Consider the following 21,208-nt stretch of genomic DNA (forward strand, 5'->3'; position numbering starts at 1 on the left):
ATTCGCCATATGAGAATTTCGAACAACATGCAGAGATTTAAACAGTTCTGTCCTTGTTTGGTTAGCTCAGGACTACTTAAAGGTCTGACACACACACTTTCCTCATTCCTGCATCCGCAGCCATGGGCTCATCAGGAACCAGAGCTGTTACCATCTACGGGTTCAAGGGTCCAGCCTTCCAAGCAGTCCCTTTTGACTGTTTGCTACAAAGTCCTCATTAAATCATCAGGACCTACCTTGGCAAAGAAGGCAGGCACATCTTTAAGAGTACAGGCACCTCTAATTCTATTCACTTCAACAAAGTAGTAGCTTGGCCATAAAATTCAGCACGTCCCACATATCTTGTCACGCCCTAAGATACAGTGAATTGGATAGATCGTGTATGCTTGCAAAAAACCCTGTATAAATTATTTTTGTGACATATTTTTGTTTGTGTGTTTCTAATGTTTATTTTGACAATGGCATGAATCCATATCTGAAGGACAGACAACAGAGTACTTTCCCTTTTTTTTTTTTTTGTGGCTAAACTTATGCAAGGCCAATGAAGTGCAAATGGTGAAGGCCAACAGGAAGGCAGGCCACTGTTCCTTTGAGGAATAGATGTCCCTTAATAGTCATTACTGCACTTTTTATTTACTGTAAATCAGTTTTGCTGGTTTAATTTACAGTCCTAAATTAACACAACATACGTTTGTGCTGCCCCATGGAAAGTCTAGCTCATTTTCTGCTTTGCTAAAGAGAAAAAGAATTACCTAACACTAGTTTGGACCATAGATGACTTATGAATACTTAAAAATGAAATTAAAGTGCTACATCTCTTCCAAAAAGGAATTGATATTGCAGAGACAATATTGACAGTGCTATTTACTGTCAGTGTTATGCCTTTTCATTACTAATTTACAGAAAGACTTAAAAACCAGACCTTATTTCCTCGTGTCAAACCAAAACAACTCCTGGACAAGCCTGCAAGAGCTTAATAATCATACCAAGTCTAAATCAAGCACATGGCTAATTAATATTCAGTGTATGGACAGTGTAGCAGTTGTTTCTGGTTTTTAACTCAACATTGTTCTGTTTCTATTTCAGTTTTATAGTAAGCAGACCTTAAACTCAACTAAACCACCTCAGATTGCCTTCCTTATGTGCCTTGTGAAAAGAAATGTTTCCTTTGATATCTATGAGCTAACTCTTAGATGAATTGTATGCCATAATTAGTTCAAAAGCCTTTTATACTTGACCTGCCATAAAATATCCCACATGAGGTGTTTCAAGGCGAATGGCCACCCAGTTTGATTTCTGTCTGAGCATAAATTTGGATAAATTCCCACAATGAATGGAACAAAGAGATATTTTTTTTCCTCATATCAATAAATATAGCAAAGAAAAGCCTTACAAAAAACCCTCTCAGAATAAGTTTCTATTTTCCCTGAGATTCAGCACTGATCAAGATTATGAAAATGATTCACTATAATGCAAGATTCCAAGTATGTTCTTTTCCTATCAAGATTTTTCCTGTAGTGGCATTGATATATTATCAACAGCAGATTCTTTCTACAGCATTTCATTTTTACTCCTCGAAACTCTGTATGTACCACAGGAAAGGTTAGAGCAGAAGTATAGCCTGGCACAACACTTGACTTTAATTTGAAAATTATGTGATTTATGATATGAGTAGGGAAAAGAGTGAAAAGGGAGACTGTACAGGTGAATGGTGGAAAATATCCACCTTCAGGATTGCTGACTTTTTCTCAATGTTCCAGTTAAGTTTTAATTAAATTGTCCAACAATTGTGTTGAAAAAGCCAGGGTTGTTTTTTTTTTTTCATGACAGAGAACATGGGAGGTGGGAATGTAGTGAAATAAAGGGAACTAATTACTGAGGGAAAGGCTGTAGATATGACTCAACTAGCAATGAGTTCAAAAAGCCTTACAGCTTTTTGTATAGTTTTAATCAGTCTGGGATGAATGTTTCTGTTTCAAAAAGTGTTTCATTAAAGCAGCTCCATTTTTACACAAAAGAATGGCATCTTTGTTTATTTACCTTTTATTACTGGCTAAGGACTCAGCACAAGTGATCCTCATAGCATGAAAGAAGCAGAAGAAACAAGCACAACAGCCCCTCTGGCATGCTGAGCTGAACACACAACCTACAGGGATTTGGAGATTCCCTTGCTCCCCTCCACAACCCCCCAACTGGTTTGCACTGGGGAGGGAGAGAGAGCTCCAAATTATGATGTGGAGAATAGGGAGGGAACAGAAGTGGAACTACCAAAAATTATTTTAAACTGTAAATACCAAATTCTGTAAAAGTAAACGCAAATGAGGCCAGCTATTAATAAACTGTTTAAAAACCAACAAAATTTAACCAGCACAATATGATTTCAAACCCTCAACTAGAAGACCTTGCTATTCCAACCATTTTGCAACCCATTCTAGAAATCTGAATAAGATGTAACTTGTACCACGTTGCCCGATTACTCTTCAAGCTGCAAAGTTGCAAATAATTTCTTCAGAAAGAAAAACAAGGCAATGAGCTTCATTTAGCACAATCAGTTATTACAGTATTAATGAAGAATGCCGAGGAATGAAGGGGGTTGGGGGGGAACCACTCAAATATTTGTTATACTCTGAGGCAAAATATGCATTATAAACAGTTTCTTGTTTGCGTTCAGTAACTGAACGTGAATTGAATCACTTGTTCAAGACAGCAGCTTGCAGCTGAACTGGCAGACCCACTACAGGGCCTTACTATGTAGAAATTAAAAGCAAACACATTAATTCTGGTCCCAAAATCAAAGGATATTTTCTTTGTTTCTACATACTGCAATTTAGCAATGCATTAAAAAGGCCTGCTTTTTAACAACACCAGAGAAGCACAGAGTATCTCAAGCTGGAAGGGATCCCCAAGGACGATGCAGCCCAGATCCCTGCTCCTTGCAGGACTACCTAACTCTAAACCATATGGCCAAGAGCATCATCCAGATGCTCCTTGAGCTCTGGCAGGTTTGGGGCCATGATCACTTCCCTGGGGAGCCTGAATAATGGCTGATAAAATAACGAAGAAGGAACAATAAATTGTGTGCAGGAAATTATAAACCAGCTTTAATCTTGGCCATTCTCTGGAAGACAGAGATTTTAAATTCATTACCATTTTAGAAAAGCATATTGTAAAACTTGAGATGTGGTTCTGCTTCTCCACTGCTATGAATGAAGCCCAAGGCACAAAACCTTCCTTTGCATGAAAAAAAAATAAATCGAATTTTTATGAAGTTGTATACTTTCCTGACAAATCCATCATCACCCCCTACCATTCTGAGAAGAACTGTGTGGGACAATACTTAGACCTGCCCCTCCAGATCAGAACCATTCTCCTTTGGCACTACAAAACTTCTGTGTAGCAATTCACTAAGTACACAACTGTAGCGAAAGCTCTTTTCAGAAGTGTCATATGCCACAAAGGGAGTGGAATCATCTGTGAGTTAATATTCCAAAGAAGCCAGAGAGAACCAGGAAAGCAGTATGAAGAGCCATCCTGCCACTCTTGCAACACATCCAAACATCCAGCAGAACTGCACCACCCTGCATTTATCACCAAAAGATGAGAGAGACGTGGCAGAAAGACAACTTTAGAAGACATCTTAGTCAACTGCTGTCACTGAGGCTTCTCTTAGATGCCACCTATGATAACAAAGGGCTAGTACAGTGTGGGGACCTTACACAAGCAGCTGGCACTGCTACTTGACACACTGCTGTGTGACATGCTGAATGGATTAAATTCTAGAAAGAACTGATGCTCCTCTGCTACTCTATATATACAGCCAGCAAACAGCCCCCCTCCAGTTCCCCTCCATGCTGAAAGCAGTTCCTCTAAAGAAATAGACTCAGGAAAGACTTCATGTTTATAAATTGTAAGAAAAGAAAAAAAGAACAGGCTGCAGCATAAGACAGGTCAGAAACAAAGGCCATGACTGGTACATTATGAATGCATTGATGTCTATAAAGGACTGGGAAACAACGTCAGCTCAGGTACATGAAGACCACACCTCAGAAATACCCTGATTTTAGATGAGTTCAAAGCTGTACACTGACAGGCACACAGCCTTGTGCCTCATCTACAGAGATAATAAGCACTTGGAACATACCATAAAGACCTATGTTGAAAACAAACCATAAAAGCAGCTCGTGCTTTAATAGTTGTGCTATGTCCTTTATAAGCATTTAATCTCTTCAAGATCTGAAGCTGGTTAGCTGAAAAATTACTACCTTCACATCTGAAAATCTTCAGTTAACCATCACAGTGCTTTCAAGTGGTCACCCAGTATCATCCCTCTGAAAGCTTCCAAAATTACTTTTAAAACAGGCAGTAAATATGGGAAATAAAATGTGTGTTTACAGTTCCTGTTTTACAGAGACAGTAAATTTAGAATTGTTTTTTGCACGTACCATTTCCTTGTGATTTGGATAGAATGTTTGCTCAATTAAAGGGAACTTCTCTGGACCCAAAGTTTTGTAGACAGACACCAGCTGAGCAAACTGTAAAATAAAGCAAAACAAAAGGGTTAGGAAGAAACTACATTCTATCAAAATTATCTCACACTCTCATCTTGCTCCTTGTCTTCTCTGTGTCACACACTCAATAAACACATACACATTGCACACTTTCTCTCTCCCATGCACACCTTAATGCACCCAAGCTGTAACTTCATCCACAGATCAGCAAAGAACAACCCCCCTGAGGGCTATGCCTTCACACGGACAGAAGTTGTAATACACTGGAGTAGTGGTTTTCAGATACCTCGTAGTCTGCATAGTTTAAGCTGATTTTGTGATACTAAAATAATTGTAATTGTCCATTTTCTACCATCTTTAATGAGAAATCAGACAGATTTCACACTAACTTAGCCTCATTGACATTGAAATTTTGCTAAAGTGGAAAACTTAAAAGGCAGAGCTATGTCATATGTAACAAGTCAGTTGAAGAACAACAAGAGAACTTGGAATTCCTAGGCTCTAGACAGGTACCATAGCCACACAGCCCTTCTTCCACAATCATTAAACAGCTACATGGTACTGGCACTTCTATTCACGTTTTCTTCCTGGGCTCTTTCTCTGACATATCCAATCTACCTATATGTTGGGCTGCAGTAACTTGACACAGAAAGCAAAACAACACTGAAACACAAGACAAAGAATTCTTCATTAAACAGAAATGTATTTCGGGGCCGTTCTCTTCAGTGGACAGATCAACTCTTCTAAGAGTTCAGAAACTAAATCACTCTTTAAATCACAGTTTGGCAAGTGAGGTTTCCAGGGAGCAAGATGCCTTTGGCAGACAAAAGACCACTATTGTTCCAGGACTCCAAAGCTCTGGCTTGTACATGCCTGTGATGTGTTTAATTGTCATGATGCCAACATGAGACATAAACAACTTAGCACAACAGCTTGAATGGTGGGATTTGCTGGTTCCAAACAGGGAAAAAAAGCAAAGAACAATGGAACTCTGTCCATAGTGCAGTTTGATCAAATACCTGCTCTGTTAATGCAATTTAGGGTGTAGGGAGAGTAAAAACTGTTTGAAGAGGGGAAAAAATTATGAAAACTTTGCATCATATTTCCAGCTGGCAGAAAGAATTTCTTTAATTCAGTGGTGTTTACTTTGGTTTGGTTAAAACATATATTTAAATTTTGAAGTTCAGTGGAAAATACCTTAATGATGAGTAGTCTTCACTGAAGGCTTAGGAAATTCTAGTTGGATAGTGTGCTATACAAAACAAACCTCAAGGAAAGGAAATATCATCACAGCTACCAAAATAAAGTGGCTTGCGAACAGGATTCCTGACAACTTACACTTTATTGCTGTTCTATTCCAAGATCCAAATTCAGGATTTCATAAGCAAATTCAGGATTTCATAAGCAAATTCAGGATTTCATAAGCAAATTCAGGATTTTGGCCTAATAATTGTTATGTTAAAATGAATCAATTCACCTACCTTTAAGTAAAAACCTTTACAAAGAAAATAATATGGTTGTATTTCCTTTGCTTCTTTCCTTATTTTCTTTTCAATTTTCACTGAAAGCAAGGAAAGGACAGGGTGGAACTGACACTTGGTAGGGGCTGTGGCATTCACTCAAGAGTTAAGAAAGCTAGGATTCAGATGAATACTAACAACTGCTTACTTAAAATATTATTAACCACAGATAATACACATGTACCACGAAGGAAATGCAGGTTTAAATCTCCTGAGGCAGGGGAGGAAACTAATTTTCCACAGCTGGGGGGAATGATGTACCCTTTGCCCCTGCTGGGACACTGCTTCCCCAGTGTCCCCGCAAACTTATGAACCTCTAGTCAAACTTGTCTCTCCCAAGGAAGCAACTTGATAAATTCAACCCAAATTCACATAAAATTTTGGTGTTCTAACTGCACATCTTTAAACTGCTTTAAGTATTTCTTACTTTCGCTGATTCTTACTGAGCAATTTCTGAAAAAGAATTTAATCTATGTTTTAATGAGCTTTTATCAAGTTTGTAAGGGTGATTTGGATTATATCTTTTTTATATTTTCCTTTGGAGCAGCTGAACAAAACAAACATCAGTTATACATACTGAAGTATGTATACATACTGAAATAACAGACCACTTCTGAAAATCCTGTTGTCCCTGGACACTTTGGAAGCTAGACAGAGCTTACAAACAGGCTGAAAGCTGAATACAGAATATCTCCCTGCCTGCTTTTCTATCCAAACCAGGTTGTAAAGGTCTGCTGGAAACTACAATAACAAGTTTGATTTAATATTTTTTAGACTTCATTCAAAAGAAAAAAAAAACACCAAACCCTTATTAATGCTTTGCCTTGATTTGAGTTTGGAAAATGGTTTGCTCTACTGGTCTAGCTAATATAACCTTAAGTTACACCTTTAAATAAATGTAAAGTTTATAAAATTCTTCCTTGGGCAAGAGTATAATCTTATTAGATGATAAACTACTGAAATACTATCTTAATCCACCACTGAATATTATCAAATACAGGGTGTTCATGAAACAGAGAACACTGGCAGAGCCACTCAGTAGTTAAGATGATGAGAACTGTGAGTGATTGTAACAATTATTTAAAAAAAGAAACTCAGAGTTTGGTATTTCAGCAGCAGTCTTTTCAACATCTTTAAAAAAAAAGTAGAAAAAAGGTCTTTTAGCTCTTATTTTAGCGAGCTGGATTTAATTCTTATTTTCAAACTTTGATTCTTCTTTGCAGCTCAAAGAGAGATATTCTCAGGTACATATATTTATGGTTTTCAGACTATATTTTTAAGGGAAAATAGTGAGATTTTGTAACACCCCGTGTAATGTCTGCTCTTTTCTTTCCTACTGGGGATTAAATGCTTTCACATCCAGGCCTATGGATTGTTCCACCATAAAGAACAGGAAGGCACCAGCTGTACTTTCTCTTCTCTCCAACAAAGTATGACACAGAAATACACTGATAAAGAAAAGCTTAATGGGGTTTCATCACATAAAGAGCAGAACACTATAAATTTGACTTCACAGACTGTACTGTACCCAAGCAGTGCAGAGGTACACAAAATAACTTTGCTAACTTCATAAAGATTTTACTAATGACTTTGCTTATCACTTTAGAGGACTTAAAATGTGCTTAATTGCATGCTCTGTAATTAAGAAATGCTCAGATTTTCTCCTGTACAAACTTCTTCCTCAAAGATAACTAGATATGGTATTTAAAATTAATTGCTCCAGATGGTGCTTTGTGCCACCTTTAATTCCAGCAAGCTCCTAATCTCTCTCACCAGACTGAATATCTCATTGTCCATTCTAGTGGAGAATTCCCTGGTATGTTGAATAAAATTTTCATGCAACAACCTACTTCACAGTTGCCCAAACAGCTGCTCCCCCATCAGGGAAGTACCACTGAGCTGGGTATTATAAATATTTTTCTGTCAGATATTTTCCTTTTTTTTTTTTTTTTTTTTTTTGACTGTTCATTATCTGTGCTCTTCACAAGGTAAAGCTGCACCTGCTGATAGTGGAAGAACTCCAACCAGCAATCTAATACTTCATGGTAACAACCACAATGATCACAAACTTCACTGGATAGTCTGTCTCCCCAAACCAGATGAGCTGGCATTCTGTAGGACTAGGGAAACAGGAAAACTTTGATGTTTGGACACTTTTTGAATCCCTGTCACTAAACAATGGTGCTTTTAGTTCAGATTTAACTGATCTTTGACCTCTCTAAGGTGCAGACACAACTCCAGAGTGAAGAAATGCAAAGCAATACTGGTTTACTTCTGGATTTCATAGAAACACAGAATAGTTTGGGTTGGAAGGGACCTTAAAGCTCATCTAGTTCTAACTCACCTGCATGAGCAGGGAGACCTTCCACTAGACCAGGCTGCTCAAATATACTTATTCCCATATATAAATTTGCCTTTTACCAAACATATTAAATGTGTATCAGTGCTTGTGGGTGAACTTACTATAAGAATTTCTAAGTTTCTAGTACCATCTCAATATTCAGTGTTGCTGCCAGCTTTCTTTGAACATGTATTAATTAAAAGCAGATGATGCAAAACAGTTTAAAGATCAGGTTGTTATGCTGATCAAACATTTATACAAAGTTTCATTCTACTCTATACTCAAATCATTCCTTTGTAAGACTAAGAACTGATGAAAGATGGCTTGCCATGGAAATGGGGTAGAGGGAACTGATGTCTGAATCCATATATATATTATATTATTCCACACGAGCATGGATGGGGGCCTCAGCATTTGGATTTTCCCTTTCAATGCACAAAGTTCCCTTCTCCCTGTAACAACCTGCAGGCATCTCCTGTAGGGTCTGTAGGTAATGAAGCTGGAAAAGGAGCTGGTTTATGTTATAGGCTGGTTTATGTTACTTTTCTGTTAGGAAGCTAATAATGAAAATAACATGCTGATGTTTTTGTCCCCTTCAGAGAGCACCACAGAAAACATCCTGAAGTCTATTTTTAGGCTGAAATGTCAGTTTTTATGCTGAGGCTCAGAAATGTGGCTGGCCATTGCAGAAAAACATTATTTCCTTGTAAGAGTTAGAGATGTTCCAAAGCACAGACCAAGTTCCACAAGCACAAACAGGTCAGGAGTCCTTGCTAGCCAACAGATTGAGAGACAAACATTGTAGGTCCTTCAGAGGGAGCAGTGATGAAGCAGTTGTGTGGAAGGGGCTGGGAGGGTACATTTGACACACACACACTCAATTTTCTTTAGCCAAGGTTTTCCACTATGCCTGAATTTTAAAAGTTTGTTTTTCTCTTTGTGGGTTTCAATATATTTTTTTTTCATTACTATTGCCTGGGAAGTATTTGTGTTACTCTTTTTATGCTCTTCATAGTATGTTGTTTGTTGCAATTGGTCTACATTTCTTTTATTAAGGTCTAGCAAACGGTAAACACTTTTCCAGAAGGCTGAGTACACACACATTTGATTTGCTGTTTGCTACCTAGCATGAGAATTCAGGGGAACAGCCTGCTGACCATGGCTTATGATCCTCTGCCTGTCAGCAGGAGCTGACAGACAACTTAATGAAAGGATTCAGAGTTTCCAAGTCAATTCAAACTCCGACACAGCAACTGAACAATGACACGTTGCCTACAAATCAGTTTGGGCACATTAACAGAAGAGAGAAAAGATGGGAACTGACAGAAAAACTTGATGTTCCTCCAGTAGTTTACCATTATTACAAGGCAGAGCCAAAGACAACACTGTTGGGCTATGAATGGAAAGATAACATACATGGACTCCGCATCATCTTTCAAGCGGTATTTTTGCAACACAAAGTTGCTTCCTAACCCTTTTGCACCCCAGTCTCACACAAGAACATGATGATGTTCTCTGCCTAACAAATCTAAGCTGCAAACTCCCACTGCATTTTTTATTCAAATCCTGCTGCTTGACTCTGGGACTAGCAGCACTTCTCCCCTCCACCTCTGACTGCAGCTGGTACCTCCTCACCTTCTTTATCTCCAGCTCCCTCCAGAGGGTACTCTCTACATCTACTAAGATGGAGCTACTAAGCCTGGGTGGATTGTGGTGACCCTTCCCAGAACCTTTGGGTGTCTCTGCTTTATATTACCCAGAATTTCCAAAGGCATTTCTTTGGGCTCTGCACCTGTCCTCAGGGGCACGTCTCTTCAGTTGCTAATCAATGCTGGAATTAACTGCTGGAATATTTTTACATCAGAATTACATCTGATGAGTTATACAAACCATTAAGAATTTCTACAGGATTAAAAAAAAAAAAAGTCACTAAAAAAACCAACTCTCATTAATTTGGAAGAGCTGCATAGAGCTCTTAGTTACAAATTACCAGAATGCATCCATCAGAGGAAAAGAAAATGTTTTCTGCAACAGTTTGAAAAGCAGGATTTAAAACAAACAAACAAAAAACCAAAACCAAACCCACAAAAACCACCAAGAAAAACAACTAAAAGAGGATCACTGTCAGAGACAAACACTTTTCATCTGGGCTTGCAAAGTTGGGTAGCAAGGCATCTGGCAATGACAAGCACCTTGGCTAATGAAAGAGACAGTGACAAAATGTGTAAACAGTGAGGAAAGTGAGACTTAAGGAAGATGTGGATTAAAATGAAGGAAAAATGAGGATAGGAGGTAGAAAACAGATCAAGACATGTCTGTTATGAAAGAATTACTGAAAATTAGTACCCTGAGGCCTAGATCAAGAAGCCTTCTGGAACTTTTTATTTCAGAATGAAGAGAAGTTTATAGGATGAGTTACTCAAATAAAAGCTATGATGACTCCTTCTTGGGTGCACTTGGCAGAAGTGGGAATGTGCAGTTTATTCCACTATTATGGGAACATGGAGTTCAGAGTCCTCTGCAAGGAAACATTTGTGCACCTGTTTATTTTCATGGGATTTGGGCATGTGCTTCAGCACTTCTCAAGAGTTTGAGGCTCATGACAATAAAAAGAGATGTTAACAGTTTGTGGAGATACGACGATCCTGACACTTTCCAGTTAAAATGACAAGCTTTCAGAAAAACACTCAATTCAATGAAACTTCACAGTAGAGGAGAAAAATCTTTCTTTTAATGCAAACTGGGTTTCTGCAGATACAGGTCTCCCACATTCCTTGTTAAGGAGTCTTGTAGTTCATTACATTTTGTGCAGGTGTTCAGATGTGTCTCTATGACGTTATCCTTAGAAACAAAGCAGTGTTTATGTACTTAACCACCGGAGTAGGAAGTTAATCCCATTTCAAAGCTAAACATATGGTTAAAATAATTTTTTTTTTCCTTTCTCTTAAATTGTACATAGATACAATCATGTGTATCCACAGCTTTATTCACAGAATTTAAACTGGGCTTCTTACCTACGTGGGCCTTTCTGGCCTGAGAAGTTTCCCTCACTTCAGCAAGATAAGGAAATCTGAAACACTTTTCCTCAAATGATCCACCAGCAAAGCTCAATGGTATAATAACATTCCCCAACACACTCTCTTTTAAGCCTAGCACAGAAAGCCAAAGGTCAGCATCCAAACTCTGCAATGTTTCATAAAAGAAGCTACAGATATAGTATGTTAGTTTTGACCCCTCATGAAAGAAACAAGGACCAGTACACCTTGCACCCATTTCAGCTGTGAACTGGAGTGAAGAAGAGAAGCTAAACCTAAAGGAAGGACAGCAAGGCCATCAGAGGGCAACAGCTGCACTGGTGGGGATTTTGAAGATAATGCGGGAGAACAATAATGTGCAGAGGGAGAGTGGGGACAGGAGGGAGGGGGGGATTGGGATGGAGGAGCCAGCACAATGGGAGGGACTTTCCTGGAAGGGTGACAAATTCCTCTTCCAGGAAGGGGAGTCTAGTCCCCAGATTCTCCTCATCACTAAGTCACTGTCATCTTACATAAAAGCAGCAGATACAATCTCTACGTGTATTTTGGCTGGAAAAAGTCATCATCTTAGGTACTGCCACAAGGAATGTAACACAGAGGTTTCCTTTTGAATGAAATACTCAGATTGCACAAGAAATCAAATTTAATTTTCATAATCTGACCTTCAGTTACAGATATTTGACTTAAGCAAGTACAAATGAGTGTTTCTGAATTTCAATACTGTAGCAGGAACAGCAGATAATACAAAGGACACAAACCACAGCTTCACAGTCCTGGTTTTCTGATTAATCTGACAGCCTTTCTTTTAATAAAGTTTCAGTAAAAGGTAAGAAATGGTTAAAAGTCTGTTTCAATTTTCTGCCACTAGAAGTGTTCAATGCAATTAAAATCTGTAACTGCTGCACATAAGAACAGGGCAAAGGGACAACAACCTAGCACAAAATTCAAGAATGCAGTAACAAAACCTGAGTTTACGTATGGCATTCAATTGGCCTCATGACAGTAAGTGCTGGTCAAAGAACAGTATGTACTCAAGTTTATATATAAAGTATATCATAGTTAAAGTAAAGATTGAGGAATGTGGAGCAGTAAGAACTGCTTGCTGTATGGAACAGAAAGCAAACCATTATCCCACTGAGGTATACTCATGATTTAAGAGTCTCTGCTTTTTTTAAAGGAATTTCAAGTGAGCTTACATATTTTAGGAAAGCAAAATCATTTAATAAGACTCTAATGTTCCCTTTCTATTGCAAGAATAGGTTAAACTTAAAATAGCTCTATAAAGAGGTGTAAAGAGGACAACACACTGTCAGGTTTAATGTATTTAGATTTCTTTGTTATACATTATATTAGTAATTATTTATGAACTTTATTTAATATTCAAAATTACCAGTAAATTGTCTTGTGACTAAAAGCTTAAAGTGTTTTCACCTTCCTTCTGACACAGTTTTGTGCATTTACTTTCAGCTCTTGCACTACAAATCCATCAACGTGCTTTGCTCTAACTGGCAGACTGAGCAAAGAGGCCAAAGTCTTCATTGCCTGACAGAATTCAACTACAGTTTTTTCTGCTTAAGAAAGTTCTGCTGGGATCAGTGCTGGAAGAATAGCACATGTGGACAGTTAGTTCCCTGGCTGCCCTATAGATACACACGTGGCTGCCCTCAGTACACCTGTAAATCCAATACCCTTCCAATGAATAAAAGCCCCAACACCAGTTTTAGAAAGACCTCTACCATTCATGCCAATACTTGCAAAAAGGCAAATTGAATTTGTTAGTAGCTTCCTAATGCAGAATTTAGGAAAAAGCCACTAGACAACCTGTTTGGGTGGCCCAGTGTTCTTGTCGTTACCAATCAAGTAGATCAGTCTTGCCAGAATGGTTGAAACAAGAAAGCTCAGGGCTGGTTCTAGGTTTCATCTAACAAAATACATAAACCCTACAGCCACTAACATACAGCTCCTAACTTTTAAAAGATTTATAATGTTTACAGACATTAAATCTGAAGATCCCTCAATGTTTTCCCCATGTGAGCTGAAGCCAGGTTGCAGATGTACAATTCTTTAGCCCTGACCTTCAGTAAGATTCCCTCTGGCACAGAGAGAAGGGCAACAACCAGCCAAATTCTAGCCTGGGGTTCAGCATTATTTAGTTTTGGCTAAAAGCACAGAATTTTCTTATAGTGCAAGAAATATTCCGTTAGAAATTTATTATTTCTTTCTCTAAGACAGACATGGAACAGCACTGAAAGGTCTCATACATTTACAGTAAATAGGTTTGCAAAAGACTTTTCTTCTGGCACACATTCATTTTATTTGTTATTCATTCTCCAGGAGATAATTTGACACAATATTGAAACTCATCTGTGTGGTTGTGTCTCCTTATTAGCAGAGCTTCAATAACCTGTGGCAACAGGAAGCTGGCATGGAGAAAGCTCATTTCTTTGATATGCTCCTTCCTGCAGAGAGCCTGCCAGTTTCCTGCCAGTGCCCCAATCTGGTGCTCAAGATTATTGAAGTATAGTTTGAACAGGGAAAATCACAGGAATGCAGCTTCTAACAGCAACACACGAAGGAGAGGAAAACAACACGGGGGGAGAACACTAATACCTACAGAAAGCAGCCAAGGGCAGTGAAACCAACCTTGCAAAGAAAGCAAGGTGAGAAGAGAGAAATGAACTGTTCAGTAAGAGGGGAAAGATGGAGTAAGTAGAAAAGCATCTGCAAAAGAAATGCAAAGCAAAATACAGCGCATGAAGGCATAGAATTATGTAAGCTTGGCAATAGGAGTGAAAAACGTCAACAAACTTGCAGACTATATTTGGCTGTTCACTCCCAAACTGTAGGGAAAAAAAAACAACAAACAAGGAATGTGAGATTACCAACAATACTGAGTTTGACAAAAGGAAAAGCAATAACCAGCCTTCCCTCAGAATGGCTGCAGATGAGCAAGGAAATAAACTTTGGCATAACAAAAGTGTTCTATGGCACTTCTCTTACATTTAAAACCCCTAATAACAGCAAATTCCCACAATAAAGCACATAAAGTCCCAGAGACCTTTTGAAGATGTTTCAGCACTGGATGGATTCACATCTGGAGCTCTATGTAAAAAATGCCAGGATCTTTCAGCTGTCTTTGCAGCTGACAGATGTACCTGTCTTCTGGGCCACAATTCCTCTCTGCCAGCTTTCAACCAGAAGACAAGTTCCCATTTTTTTCCCTGTATTTCCCATGTTACTGAACCAATGTATTGGTTTTCCAGTATGCCAACAGAGTCTAGCCCACTGGAGGCCAGGCCTGCCCAGTGCCAGCTTCCCCATCCATGCACTGCCCCATGTCTCTTCACAAGCTGTCTCAGTTCTCCAGCAGTTTGAACACCCTACTCTGAGCTTTCCACATCCCCTCCATGATCACGCCATGTCAGTGTGACAAGCTCAATACAGACTTTTCCACCAGCATAGCAGCAGCTAACTAAGGTCACTGCTCACAAACATTTTTTGTAGACCCATCATGACATTGTAGGTTGTGCCATCTCCTTCAGCAGAGCAAAAGTGTAATTAATGTATCAGCAGATCCTTGAAGCCAACCATTGTTGTGTAGCCTCCGAAGGCACACTAAGAAGGGAACAGATTTGCAGCCAGCTATGGATGCTGCTGTTTTCCCTCTACAGTGAAGAAAGCAGAACTGCTATCACAGAACAGGGCTGATTTTACGAGAATTTTCTCCCTCTTCAACAACTGCAGCAATTCTGTAATCTCTGCAGTGTTGAGATGCCTATCAGCAGCTGAACCTAGGAGCAGCAATCCAGCTCCTACACTGCATGTAATTAGTACCTCCCAGTCTGGGTTCACCTGAAGGGTTCTGTCTCAAGCAGCCACGGCCATTGACCCTGCAGTCCCTGACAAGTCAGTCCAAAAGCCTGCACATCTAGTGCACCCAGCAATGAGCTCTGCCTCCCTGCAGGGCTCCCCTGATGGGCACCCTGCTACACACTGTGCAGGGGTCACCCAGATTTGCAACTGAAGCTAAAAATCAAGTGCAGGGTTCAACAAATGTAACCACCTAAGCATGCAAACTTCACACAAATCTCAATAGGAAGTATGCAAAAAGAGGCATGCAGGACAGAAGAATCATTTTTTAAATTCAACCCAATACACCTGAAATTAGCTTTGCTTTTTGTTTTTTTAAATATTATTCCCCCAGCCTGAATCATAAGCATGATTACTGCACCTATTACTGCAAGCTGTCATTACCAGCACATTTTCCAGTTAATTCTGACCTCTACAATTACTGACTTCACTTACTTACATCGTGTACTATCAAAAACAACCTCAAAACCCTGAGCTGAGGGATGTCTCACTTATTTCTTGAATGACATTTTTAAAAGGAAAATAGAAATGATAAAATGTCTAGACTGCTACATTAAATACTGTCAAATCATAACTTTGGGTAATTATTTTTTGTTTTTCCTTCTCTTTACTTTTAACCCCCACATTGGACAGTTCTAAGTCTCAGCTTGACAGGGTGTTGAGCCTTCTCATATAAACTACAGTAGTACCTAGAAAGGTTGGACAAGATGATCCCTGAGGTCCTTTCCAAACTGACATTATCACAGAAGTGAAATAACAGGAGTAGTGTAGTACCCAAAATAATTATCATATTTCAGTATGCAAACATCTCACCATACACATTCATTTCAGTATTTTATTTGCCATGGTTGCTAGCACCCTAAATTTCCAAATGGGTTATATGGTGCTCTGAACTTCTGACATGATCGTGAAGGAACTATGTGTGTCCTGACACTGGAAAACACAAGCTTTAAGACTTGTTTTCAGAAATGTTTTTAGCATGTTCCTGGCAACCTTCCTACCACACCCCCACCTTTCAATAACATCCCTCAGATGAAACACAGTTTTTCTGGCTGGCTATTGGCAAAGGCACCAAAACCCAGGTGCATCTGCAGACACAATGTGAAAAGAGTTCTGCTGAATAATTAAGGGCAATTGCATCCACTTCTATGGCAGGGTGTGAACCTGCCCTCAGGTTGAGAAGAGATGCTGGGACTCTGGAGATGGACGTGCTAAAAAGAGTACTCTGAAGAACAGTCATTTAGAAACCAAAGATCTTCTATGTTGGATTCTAACTCTCATTTTATTTCACAGCTCTTTCGTAACTAGTCTGTTTTCTGACTTCACCTCCTAACAACTTTATACTCCTTCTATTTTACACTGATGTACGTAAGAGCAATTGCCCATGACACCCTACTATTACTTCTGCTCTTACAGAGATTTCACTTCACTTTGCCACTCACATTTTACCTGCAAGAAAGTCAATCTATTTCTCATCACTTAAAAGGTTGTCACTTATGGCTTTAGGTAGAGGTCTGATTTCTCATTTTTCATAAGGCTTCTGAACTTGTAATTTTTTACAGAAATAGCTTTCATAAGAGCACCAGATCATCTGTGTTAACAAAGGAATTGTCCTGAAACCATCCTTTACATGCTAGGAGAAAAGGGGGCTGATCCATGGTATATCTGAGCACACACTTGCTTACCTGCACTACTGCAAAACTGGCAGGGATTGTGTCTCAAAAGCTTTAATCAGTGCTCTAAGTGTTGAACTGGTTTCTGACCAAGGAACTTGCAGAATGATTCTGCTATTTTTTTCTAGTTACAGTTTAACAAAGTTCGTATCAGTTCAGCTTCAGTATGTGTCACCTTAACAGTGGGGAACACTGTTTGAGTCCCTGGCCTAAAGCACCTCTAGCAGCACAGTATGGGTGGGCATCAAGGGGGGTTTTATGCTTCCTGCAAGCCTGCAGCACCAGCTTGAGGAGTGCACCACGGGGCAGCCCAAACTATCCTATGGTTTGCAGCAGGGGCTGCACACAGGCTGGGTATGAGTTGGGGCAACTGAACAAGCTGGGAGATCATGTTGGCAAAAACCAACAGTCCCTGGATTCTGCTGCATTATTTGAACATTCATGAAAATGGTTGAATCAAAGGATCAGTGGATTTTTACCCTCAGAGTATTTATTCTGGGCATGGGTTGAAACAGGTTTGCATGACTTGCAGTGTTTACCTTTCCTAGAAGGTTTCACGGTGCTCTAGTGTGAACGTGGTTTACTCTACATCTCCCACTACCACAAAGAACAGAAGTCAGGATATTCCAAATTAAATGCCCAAACAAGCCCCCTCGTGTTTGCACAGAAGCTATTTTTGTGCTCAAATTAAACCTCCACATTTTAAAGCAGGAACCAACTAAAGTGCCACCACAGATTCAGAATGGGAAAGATCTCACATTTGCAGGCCTAGGTCACAGGTAGTTTAAACATAGAACTGACAGCCCTGGTGGAGCAAAGGATGATCCTGTTCACAACCCATGAACGGTGCCTACTCAGCCCCACTGCCCAAGGACTTGCAGTGGGGGATGTACACTCAGGCCCTGCCCCATCATCCACCTTAATGAAAAGCATGTCAGGGAACTACAGAAGAGAATTAAAATGTGAAAGATGCTAGTTTTAAGCATGTGACCTGACACTTTAAAATGTAGAACTGTTATTTCTGAGAGGAAATAGCTAAGAAAGCTGAATTGGACTCTTGCTGAGGCTACGCAAAATGTAAGTATTTCAAACAAAATATATGCTGGCTGTCAGATGTAGAAGGGGCAAGGCAGAAAATCTCAAAGGGAAAAAAAAAATCATCCTTTTCTATCTTCAGAAGACAGATCATAAGAAAAAATATTTCCATTTCATTCATATCCAGGCTGAGAAAAACTACTGAAATTTTAGGCAAAGGGAGAATTTCTGCAAAAAACAACATACTGATATGGTAATTCAGAAGACAGCCATTTCATCATGAGCTGTTATGTCACACCTTAGAAAAGCTCTACCATAATTCAAGACTATTTTTAAATGGTTATAACTCTAAATTAAAATAAGACCTTTTAAGCCCAGTACTTTATTATTTGTTTTTGAGGTGTAGAACAAAAAAGGATATGAAACATTATTTAATTCTTTTACACAGGTAACTTTATATTTGCTTTTGCTGGGTCTTCCAGTTATTATAGTGAGTATTCCTACAACTCCCAGGTATGCCCACTTGTTATTGTGAAAGTGAAAAATCAGCACAGAAATCTGATGTGCAACAAGACCAGTTGTAAGAAAAGAGATCTCTTCACTGGTTTAGTGGAAGAACCACCACGACCCTAAGGCCACCAGAAGAACAGCACAAGGAAGAATTACTGATTTCCTTTTTATTGCCTCATTCTTGCATATAAATGCCACTGTTACTGCTTCACCACCCAGCTTTATTGCATACAATGAATCAAAGCACTAAAAAATGCCACACAGCATAGAAAATGGGATGTATCAAAGTAATGGATTCAGCAATGTACAGTATGTACTCTGAGAAGCTGTAAATGCTCTATCAATTATTTATTCCCCACTCTAGTTTACTGCAACATAAAAGTATGATAAAATCAGCTGCAAGAGGTATATGTTAAAACCCACTGACAATTTTTTGGAGGGATTTTCATCCTAAGTGTGAAAAAATAAACATCTTCAAGGCAATAAAAAGTATTACAGCAAAACTTCCCTTCAGTGTGAAAAATACTGACAACTGTTCTTTTGTTACCCAGACATTAGATGAAAAAATTAAGACACTTTAGCTACTTACAACAAGTGGTATTCTGCACAGTTTCATTAGCTCTTGGCAACTGAATATATCTGTTATAGGAACAGTGACTGCACCATTGATAATCAGCTTTTGCAGCACCACATTTTAACCATTGCTACTAATATCTAGTTCTCTATGAACCAAAAAGACCCAAATTCTGCCTCCATCCCTACACAGCATGTAATGAAAAACTGTGCTGGCTTCTACACTGAGCTGGCAGATACCAGTGATTCTCCAGTGTACTGCATTACTCCAAGGGTAACCAAAAAAACTAACTCTATCCCATGTGCACAAGATTATGAAAAGAGCTTTCAAACGAGGGAGCCAATAGTTTCACATTTCCTTGCTAAAGTATAGCCCCAAAAATGTCACAGGCATGAGGAAAACACTGGCTAAAAGTCTTTTTAAGTTACGTTCAAAACCACAAATATGAAGAACATTCTCAGCTTGCTTTTCCCAGACAAATTGTGAATAAACACACTTTCCTCAGTTGAGGAAGTATGTCAGTATGCATAGGCTTTCTGTTAGTTTCCTCATTTATTATTACTACAAATATTTTTTTTCTCTATCCCCACACACTGCCTACACTGGCTCTTTGAAAAAAAAAAAACAACTTTAAATATCTTAATTTACTTTTTATTCCTTTCACTATTGCTTCACTCCTCTGCTGAGTAACTTTGCAGTTTGATGCTCACTATTCCTGACAGGGAATGGAACAAGGAAACAAACAGATGTCCTTAACTGGTTTTGCAGCAGCAGTATTTTGGGGTACATCACTTACCACCCAAGGTTTGTCACAGAAGTTGTAGATGGACTCCAGAGAGTTGACACTGGGGATGCCTGCAAACTGCATTCCAATGATCAAGTTACGGAAATCTTCGTTTTCCGCCATGCTGAATGAATGTTGTCGAACCAGGACAAAATCAGGCTTGAAGGACCTGGGAAGGAAAAGATACAGTGCTAATCGTCAGTCAAAAGGTTTTTCCTTCAACTGCAACATCTTCCAAGGGAAAAATGTCTGGCTGATGGATAGAAAAGCAGTAAGAGCTCAAAACAAGGGTGACTGCTACGAGACAGGAATCATTATAATGGCTTTAGGAAAATCTGAAGAGTTAAGAAAATATGAGCATCCAATACTGTGAGAGACACGTTATGATGGCTTCTCAGGCTCTTTTCCTTCTTAACAATAAATCATATAGAGAAATTCTGAGGATGTTCTTAGTTTATGTGCAGTAGCTCCTCAGCAATGACAACCAAAACCAAATGTCTCTGACAGAAACTTAAGCTTCTCAGGAACAATTTTTTTCTTTAACAACTCCTGTCAGGCTGTTTTAAAGACAGTAAGAGATGAAGCAACCCCGCTGCTTGCCAAAGGAATCATACCACAACTGGAGATAATCACAATTCAACTTTCTGTCAAGACACTTAAAAGTTTAGAAATTCATTTTGATAACTGCACTTTATTTTCCTCTTACTCTCTTGTATCTAACCAGGATCTTCCCTTTGCAACCTCCACGGCTCCTTGCCCTAGCATCACACACCTTTGAGAACAGTCTGACACCATCAGACCTCACTCAAACCCTGACATTTACTCACTGAAGAAAGGTTATGGTAAATAGAAGATAAATCAACAGCACAGAGTCACCAGTACAGCAGCAACTTCCTCCTAAACTTGACTGTTGAAAGATTCTCCTCCTTATTCAAATTCTATAGGTGGAAAAATCACTGACTAACTTGAAGCTATCAACCTCCTGAAAAAAGGGTAAACTAAATTAGGGTTGTAAATTAGTGTAATTGCCTACATGCCTTGAATAAAAAAACCCCTGTATACTGCAGTGAAGAATTCTGAAGATTACAAAATGATTCAGAAATCTCACTCTAAGAAAACAAAAACAAACCAACTAAAATTCATGGTGAAATTGCTTAAGCAGTTTGGAGATTACAGCCTGAGTACAGTAATCAAAGGATTTTAGTGGATTAATTGGCTTGATTTGGCAAAAGCAGCGTTATATAGATCTGTGGTCAAGAGGCCTTAAAATGGCACTGCAGACCCACCTTCAGAACTTGTAAAGAAATGCTTGTCCTCAATGAGTTGCCCAAAATATATTAGTAGCATAGTTCTGAGAA

At 39.0% G+C, this 21,208-nt stretch overlaps 2 protein-coding genes across 4 annotated transcripts in view; both read right to left on the reverse strand.

The window, feature by feature from the left end:
- The window catches only part of TSEN2 (tRNA splicing endonuclease subunit 2), a 603,350-nt gene that overhangs the window by 230,953 nt on the left and 351,189 nt on the right, over nucleotides 1-21,208 (reverse strand). The window lies entirely within an intron of this gene.
- Nucleotides 1-21,208, reverse strand: part of SYN2 (synapsin II) — a 178,585-nt gene that overhangs the window by 89,555 nt on the left and 67,822 nt on the right. Inside the window, exons 4-5 of the mRNA XM_051627100.1 lie at nucleotides 19,863-20,019; nucleotides 4,443-4,532 (exon numbers count right to left, since the gene is read on the reverse strand). Coding sequence (XP_051483060.1) covers nucleotides 4,443-4,532; nucleotides 19,863-20,019 — 247 coding nt within the window. The remainder of the gene's footprint in view (nucleotides 1-4,442; nucleotides 4,533-19,862; nucleotides 20,020-21,208) is intronic.

Source organism: Apus apus, chromosome 9, assembly GCF_020740795.1.
Source record: "Apus apus isolate bApuApu2 chromosome 9, bApuApu2.pri.cur, whole genome shotgun sequence".
Classification (NCBI taxonomy): domain Eukaryota; kingdom Metazoa; phylum Chordata; class Aves; order Apodiformes; family Apodidae; genus Apus; species Apus apus.